The sequence below is a fragment of the Aplidium turbinatum genome, chromosome 4, assembly GCF_918807975.1.
Source record: "Aplidium turbinatum chromosome 4, kaAplTurb1.1, whole genome shotgun sequence".
Classification (NCBI taxonomy): Eukaryota; Metazoa; Chordata; class Ascidiacea; order Aplousobranchia; family Polyclinidae; genus Aplidium; species Aplidium turbinatum.
In genome coordinates this window covers 10,197,574-10,206,425 of record NC_137475.1, presented here as the reverse complement: position 1 = coordinate 10,206,425, position 8,852 = coordinate 10,197,574, and the positions used below count along the sequence as shown (strand labels likewise).

Here is an 8,852-nt window from a genome sequence, read left to right as displayed (position 1 = left end):
AGGCTTGAAAACAAAACAAGATATGAGACCTTCGTCTGAGTTTGGTCTGAATCAAAGCATAAAAAAACTGTGTCTGGCCAAGTCAAACTTTTATCCTTGAGCAATGCAAACAAAAAATTAAAACGATAGTATTGTAAAAAAAATTGATTTTCAATCTTTCATCACAGCACGGTGCTGGCACGTTGTAGACAAAGCCTTCAAAATTTTGATTGAATCAACTCCGTTGTTTTCGATACAACTGCTTTGGGTAGAACAGATCACACAGGTTACCGATATGGTCATTTCGTCTGCAACTTTCGCTAATACGATTATCTTCTCTTTAAATCAAAAGAATTTAAATACAGCAAAAAGAGCAAAACTTTCTCATTTGCAAGGAATTTCGAAGCTCGGCCATGTTTAAAAGAATGTACAAAACAACGATCCATCTGGAAAAAAAATGCCCAAAATATGACGTTTAAACTTCTTCGGACTTGGCAACACTTCGTCATTGAAACTCCAAAAGTCCGTTTCGACATCTTAGTTAGTTGAAGCGCTAGTCTAGTGCCCAAAGAAACCGTAAGATCAAGCAAGGCTGGTTCAGCTGTTGGGGTGTGCGCTTTTTAACAATTTAAACCTTATTTTCCATTCAGCCGTACCAAGTGGATAAATTAATTTACGGACAACCACACTTTAACACATGGAAACTTCACTCTGTCAGTCTTGATGACCGGACCTGCGTCTGTGTTACAAAGTCTCTGCAAGTATAAGAAACTGTCAGGATTAAACTCCCTAAGAACCTTTCTCAGTCCGCGGGATAAAATTCCGAAATCGATCAACTGCAGCAGCATCCAGAACATAAACAAACTAACTTTGGCAATTGAAAATAAAATATCTCGTGCTGCAGAGAAACGTAATTCAGCCATATCTTATCATAGGAAAATCTGGCACCAAAGTAATCACATGGCTCTCCTATGGCCTCACTCGAATTAATCTGACATGGAGAGAAATTTTAAATTGAACAGTTCTACAACGTTTGAAATGCTGCTTAGGGATTAAAGTGAAACAAGAAGGTTTAAAACTCTTACACACATGTTTGAAGACATACAATCTGCGAGGCAAAACACGTGTTGCCTGGAACTAACAAACTGTTACAAAATTAAAAACCGGCTGCCCCCAGACAGCAATTCAACCGTGTTTTGTATGTAAACGTTGAATCAACGTAAAAAAAAACGATTGATTTGCTGTCTAGGCTGTCCGATAAACCAAATAAATACCAGGATACACGTAGCAGGTAAGGAATCCATTGAAGTTCTTTTTTTTGGTTTCACAAACACAAATTGCGAGCACTCCCTCCACCTGGTCCCAAACAAGGCATCAAACTAGTTCCAGTAAGTAAACACAATAGAGCTTCTTCTCTTGACATTCACAAACCTTAGCAAATAAAGACATTCATATCTTATTAATAGCTTTTGTGTCAGGGCTCAGCTTTGGTGGACACTTTCAAGCAGCAATTATGCAGACATTGTTAGAAACGATTCCCCGCCCATTTAATATTATTGTTGTATCTCTGCTCCATTCTATTTTCATGCTTGAGTGACCCGGCCATGCATTAACAATTTTTGCTAGTTGATCTTTCTTTTTACGTTTTGGCATGGACTGGAGTGGTCATTGTTTTATAAATCTGGAGAACTGGAGATTTGGAGTGACTAGGGAATATGTAAGAATTCGGTAAGCAACTGTTTGTTTCGTTTTATTATTGTCGTTTTCAATACACCATTTCTTCTAATAAGTAAGGCCTGCACTTTATCCAGTCTAGGCAAAAAACGTTTTAGACATCATTTATAAAACATACCTTTGCTTGGTGCAAGGTTATGCCTGTCTAGTTAACTCTAGCTAGTTGTGTAATTTGTTTGTTATCCTAGGGTAGTCTTTTCAGGTCTGCCAAGGATTCATTTATGGTATGTGCCTTTGTCTAGCTCACTTTAGCTAGTTGTGTAATTTGTTTTGTTATCCTAGGGTAGTCTTGTCAGGTCTGCCAAGGATTCACTATTGGTTTGTGCCTTTGAGCCTGCCATGCTGTAAAGTTTGTTTGAATTTTGTAATTTGTTTGTTATCCTAGGGTAGTCTTTTCAGGTCTGCCTAGGATTCATTTTGTTGGTGTGTGCCTTTGAGCCTGCCATGCTGTAAAGTTTCTTTGAACTTTGTAACTAGTTGTTTGTTATCCTAGGGTAGTCTTTTCAGGTCTGCCAAGGATTCATTTTTTGGTTTGTGCCTTTGAGCCCGCCACGTTGTAAACTTTGTTTAAATTTTGTAAATAGATCTTCACTTTGGGCAGTCTTGTCAGGTCTGCCAAAGATTGAAGCTTCTAAGCCTGTACTCTGTCAGGCCATTGTTCTAGTCAGGTAGAACTGGTTACCGTTAAACCCTGTAATTTTAGTAGGTTGCTTACTGACATTCTCCGTAATATCGTGAAGGTCAATTGTCACCTCACCTAAGGTAAGTACCGTACAGATTTTGTTTTTTGTAGCTTGTATATTGCTGTGTGTTAATTATGGCTCGTAAAAAGCCCAAGCAAACCCCAAGACGGAGTAAGCCAAATGGTTATGCTAGTGGCTCAACAGAGCAGCATGAGGCCGCCTCTAATATTAGTGGTCAACATGACATTAGCGAAGAGCTGCCAGGTCTCGTTGTGTTAGAACAAGAGCTGGTTGAAATCGAGCTTGGCATAACTTCCATCGACATGGAGCTATGCTCAAGTGATGATTTCCTGAGTTCTTCTGAAGTTTTGGAGGTAAAGAAAAGATGCCTCGAACTTCAAAGGAAGCTCTCCCTTAAACGTTTAGATTTACTCAAATGCAAACCACAGCAATCAGGCTCAATGGAATCTAGGATCAACCGTATGGGGGAAAGCATTTATGGTTTGCTTGAAGCCTGCTCTACCCTCCTTCGAAGCTGCCGAGAACAATCCAAGCAAGTGTCACATCAAACATCATCGGTAGTTATGGATGCAGGCAGTGACACAGGCAAAGCTGCTGAGTCTAGCAGTCACGTGACACCCCGTGAGAGTGGTGTAAAGATACCACCTGTAAAAGCAGAACAGGGTATCCTTCAGGGCAGCAGTAGTGCTAGTAATATTCTTAATCCTTACACATCTCCCTTTCGCACTGAAGCTAATAATAGTAGTGAATTTCCCATCGTCGTGCCTCAACCCCAGCTCAGTGCAGGGTTTCAAAATGTTCATGGTCCTCGATTATCGCTTGAGAAATTTGACGGCAATGTGTTAAAGTTCTTTAACTTTAAGAGGCGTTTTGAGCGATACATTGAGTCAAATTATCTAAGTTTTGAAGATCGCATCGCCTTTTTGGAGGACAATTGTGTAGGCCAGGCCTTGGAAGTAATATCTGGCCTGAGTTGCTTGCAAAATAGTGAAAGAGCATATAGAATGGCATGGGATAGATTGAGAAAAAGGTTTGGCAACCCTGGAAAACTCATGGCCAAAGTGAAGGAAGATTTGCTGCAAGGACCCCCTATTTCAGAGTGGGATGCGCCAGGCCTCACAAAGCTCTGCGACAAGATGTATAAGTGTGAAGTCAGTTTCGATGGCTGGGGCAAGTCTCATCTTTTAAATAGTGACGAGGTGCTTCAACGGCTGTTCCTGCGACTTCCTTATAAGCTAAAGGAGCAGTTCGTTAATGTTAATCACTTAGGATCGGACTGTGCCACGTTTGGTGATTTAAGAGTCTTGGTCGAGGATGCAGCCTCTCGAGCCGACAGCCAATATGGCCATCTTATGCAACCAGGCAAAGATGTTAAGAGAGCTCCACAACCATCGCTGGCTCGATCTAATCCGCAAGGTGGCTACAAGCGTGCTTCGGTTTGCACAACCCAAGAGCAGATTTCCCAATCTGCTAACCATAAGCAAGAGTCCTGTTGTTTGTGTGCAGAGTCGCATGCCCTATGGAAGTGTGAGATGTTTAAACAAAAGCCTGTTGCAGAAAGAAGAACCCTGGTGCAAAAGCATAGACTGTGTTTTTGTTGCTTGAGAGCAGGCCACAGAGTGGTTGATTGCAGATTTAAGAAATCTTGTGCAACGTGTGGATCGAGGCATAATTCACTTCTGCATGTAAACCGTGTGGAAGAGGAAAGCCCCTCTGCTCTGAAGAAGGGCATCTCAGCAACAACGTCCGCAACTGTGCCAGCAACATCTGGGACAACAATTTTTAAGGTTTTGCCAGTTAAGGTATGGGCTGGGGACCCCTCCAACTATACCTATACTTATGCTTTTATCGATGAAGGTTCTAGCGTCAGTCTATGCTCCTCAAGCCTCGTATCTCGCTTAGGGGTTGCTGCGACAAAAAGCAATGTGGAGTTGCTGACCACCAATGCTGTCTCCTTTCATGACAAGAAAATTGATTTTTTGGCTGTGCAGGGAATGGAAGAGCAGGCTGTGTTTTCCGTTGCAGATGCTCTGGTGATGGACCAGATTGTGGATGTCAGCCACAGTATTCCCACCGAAGCACTTAGTAGTGCATATAGTCATTTGGAGGACTTAAAGTTCCCTGAACTAAAAGATAGGAAGGTTGAGTTGTTATTGGGTAGCGATCTTCACCAGGCTTATCTTTTGCAGGAAGTTCGTACTGGCGCACCAGGAGAACCATGTGGACTGCACACTCTTCTGGGTTGGACCATTTATGGGAAAGATGGTGGCGATAGGCAACTCAACTCACCAGTAATGGTAAACTTTCTTAGCGTAAAGGAGTCTTGCGATAGAATGTTAAATGTATTGTTGCAGGATTTTAATGACATCGATGAGCCACAGGCCCCCTGTCCTTCAATTGAGGATAAACGTGCGCTGCAGATCATGCAGGACACGGTGAAGAAGGTGGATGGACACTATTCTGTAGGGCTGTTGTGGAAGGATGAAGACCCGGACTTGTGCAATAATCGCTCTATGGCACTCAAGCGCCTAGAGGGAATGAAGCGCCGATTTATTACTGACCCGGTGTTATTCAATAAGTATCGTGATAAAATGCAGGAATATGTTAAATGTGGCTATGCTGTGCCACTTGAAACTGGTGTGGTAGACACACCAGGGAAGACGTGCTATGTGCCCCATCACTGCACGACCAATGCGGCCAAGTTTAGAGTCGTTTTCGACTGCAGCGCGAAGTTTAAAGGCGTGTCATTAAATGACAAGCTGCTTCATGGCCCAGATCTCACCAATAACCTTGTAGGAACATTGTTTCGCTTCAGGCAACATCCGATCGCTGTTGTGGGCGATATTAAGGCCATGTTTTCCCAAGTACGTGTAGACGAAGGAGACAGGGATGCCTTTCGATTCTTATGGTATCCGGACGATGATCTCAAGCGGGAACCTGTCGACTACCGTATGCAAACTCATGTGTTTGGAGCAAAGTCGTCGCCATGCTGTGCTGCCTTCGCACTTCGGATGACTGCCAAAGACAATGAAGCAGGTGCTGATCAAAACACTGTTAACACAGTTTTAAAAAATGTTTATGTTGACGATATTTGTCATTCATGTGAATCGCCGGATCAGGCTATCGAACTAATACAACAACTGCGTGAACTATTACAAAGTGGCGGCTTCCATTTAACTAAATTCCTGTCTAACAGTGCAGAGGTCTTGAGTTCTGTGTTGCAGGAAGACTTGGCGTCGAAGGTCGATTTGCCTCAGTGCCAGCTTCCAACGCAGAAAACCCTTGGTGTTGTGTGGAATGCTGCGAGCGATTGCATGGAGGTGAGGGTGAGTATCCAACAAAAGCCTAACACCCGGAGAGGCGTTCTCTCCATGATTTCGCAAACATACGACCCACTAGGTCTAATACAACCCTTCATTTTACCTGCTAGGCAACTCCTGCAGCAGGCATGTGACGCTCAACTTGATTGGGATGAACCCCTTAATGGCCTTGGGCCAGTAAACATTAATTGGGAAGCTTGGTTAAAGGCCCTTCCAGAGCTTGAATGTGTTTCCATCGCTAGAAGCCTGACTCTTTTTGGTAAATGTGCTATCCGCTTTGAATTGCATGGTTTTTGTGATGCCAGTACCAGTGGCTATGGGGTCGTGTTTTATGTTAAAGTGTTTTATGATGATTCTGTAGTAATTTGTAATTTTCTATTTGGCAAGGCTCGAGTGGCTCCATTAAAGCCTGTTAGCGTACCTCGCCTGGAGCTCACTGCTGCTGTGCTCGCTGCCAAAGTCTGCAATTTTATCCTGACGGAGTGTGATTTTAAATTCAATTGTGTTGTCTTATGGACAGACTCAACTGTTGTGCTGCGTTACATTAATAATACTTCGACTCGTTTCCACACCTTTGTGGCTAATAGGCTGAGCACTATTCACATGCTTACCAGTGTCAATCAATGGCATTATGTACCGACTACCTTAAACCCCGCTGATCTCGCGTCTCGGGGAGTTTGGCCTGATAAAGTTAATACCGCTAAGCTTTGGTTCAATGGTCCTAAGTTTTTGCATGATGTCACGAGCAATTGGCCAAACCAGTCCGACTTTGTTGGCGGAATTTCGTCAGACGATCCAGAGGTTAAAAACATTGAACATTGCTCAGCCCAACAACACGCGATTACGGACTCGGACTCTCTCTGTCGGTTGTTTACCCGCTACTCGAACTCCCACGATCTACAAAGAACGGATGTTTGTATTTTTAATTGTTTGGCGACCCGTGCTGTGCACTTTGAGGTCGTGCAATCCCTGGAGGCAAGTGCATTCATTCAAGCCTACCGAAGATTCTGCAGCCGTAGAAACGTTTGTCCTACTGATCTGTACAGTGACAACGGAGGAAACTTTGTTGCTGCAGACCGCGAACTTCGGCAAGGACTCAAGAACCTCCATCAAAAGAAAGTCGCAGATGTCTTACTTCGGCATGAAACGAACTGGCACTTCAACCCTCCGCGTGCCTCACACCAAGGCGGCTTCTACGAAACATTTTTTCGTTTATTAAGAAAATTGATGCGGTCGCTGGTGGGAAACGCTACGTTGGATGAGTTCGACCTTCTCACGCTGGTAGCAGAGATTGAAAGAATTTTAAACGATCGTCCCATCACTTCGCTCCCATCGTCACCAGATGATCTGCAAGCCCTGACTCCAAGTATGATACTCACCGGATCAGCTTGTGACACCCTACCGCCAGATGTTTTTATGAAGGCTGACGGTTATCGACGCTCTTGGAGAAAGACCCAATACCTCACAAACAAGCTTTGGGAACAATGGCTGTTGCAATATCTCCCTCTGTTGCAGCCCCGACAAAAGTGGTTTGGCACATCTCCAAGCTTGAAACCAGGCGATTTGGTACTGGTAACGGACGAGGCAACTAAACGTGGGCACTGGCCCAAGGCTATTGTAAAGGAAGTTATGCCGGACACTAATAAACTTGTCAGACGCGTGCGAGTAAAGGTTGCTGACGGTACAGAGTTTGTTCGCGACATCAGAAAGATCTGCCTGCTAGAGGGCAGTATGGACTTTTAAAATGACAATTTTGTTTTCTAGGCTGGCTGGTTGGCACGATTGCACAACTGACATTGCTCATGCTGCTTAGGTTTCATATTTGAATTGTATTGCGTGTTTGTGTTTATTTTACTATTATTATTCTTGTGCTCCTCACTACCGCAGCTAGCGCGGCGTCGTCGATGCATTTGCATCCAGCAGTTCTGCCATAACTGTGTTATTGACTCCCATTAATAGTGTTGTTTCTATTTGCATCCTGCAGTTATTTACACTGTAGCAGTCTAGCTCTGTTTTTGGTCTGACTATTTCACACACCTGTCTCACTACTAATGCTTTTGCTATGTGCGATATTATTTTTTGTGTTTTGTCAATTCATTGTTTAATTATCACGACTCGACTTAACAGTCGCGTGTTTTTTCTGGTAGCCTACTTTTTCTCTGACGTTAATGTCACTTGCGCTGGTCATAGCATTGTGCAGTATTAGGTTGTATGTGTGCTTTTGTTTATGCCATATCCCCACTTCTGCCACTGGTACCATGTATGCTATCATTTGTTTTTCGTGTATCCGTTTATGCTGACTTCCAGTTGTCGGTAGACTTATGTTTTTGTGCTTAATTTTAGCAATCGCTAAGCATGTTGGTCAAAAGGGTTTTTTAACTCCTCTTGGGCGTGTCTTCGATGTCCTTCTGTAGGCTACTGTTATGCATGTTCTATTAAGTTTGTGTGTAATGCAAGCCAGCCTTTGTGTTGCAATTGTGATCCTTGCTAACCGCGAATATTTTTGATTCTGGTCGATATTTGCATAATTCATGTTCATTGTCGTTTATTTGGCCACCTTGTGGCAATTAGTTGGTTTGTATTTTGCTTCGTTGTAATCGTTTTACAGTGGTAAAACCCTCATTTGTTAAACTCTGGTTTTGGGGGTGGGTATGTTAGAAACGATTCCCCGCCCATTTAATATTATTGTTGTATCTCTGCTCCATTCTATTTTCATGCTTGAGTGACCCGGCCATGCATTAACAATTTTTGCTAGTTGATCTTTCTTTTTACGTTTTGGCATGGACTGGAGTGGTCATTGTTTTATAAATCTGGAGAACTGGAGATTTGGAGTGACTAGGGAATATGTAAGAATTCGGTAAGCAACTGTTTGTTTCGTTTTATTATTGTCGTTTTCAATACACCATTTCTTCTAATAAGTAAGGCCTGCACTTTATCCAGTCTAGGCAAAAAACGTTTTAGACAGACATTTCTCACCGTGTTGTTGTCGTTTGATTAAATGTTTTCACAAAGCTCTCTATATTGTGTAAGGCTATCAAATACTTCAAGTACAGCAGTGCAAATTTGCATAAGATAACGATTTGGTGTCGTTCAAGTATCAAAGTCCTTATTTATA

At 42.8% G+C, this 8,852-nt stretch overlaps 1 protein-coding gene across 1 annotated transcript; it reads left to right on the top strand.

Annotated features, from left to right (window-relative positions):
• Positions 1 to 2,530: 2,530 nt before the first annotated feature.
• LOC145768889 (uncharacterized) lies at positions 2,531 to 7,480 on the top strand. Its single transcript, XM_082580494.1, has 2 exons — positions 2,531 to 5,996; positions 6,258 to 7,480. The coding sequence occupies exons 1-2, from the start codon at positions 2,531 to 2,533 to the stop codon at positions 7,478 to 7,480; spliced, it is 4,689 nt and encodes a 1,562-aa protein (XP_082436620.1).
• The last annotated feature ends 1,372 nt before the right edge of the window (positions 7,481 to 8,852 follow it).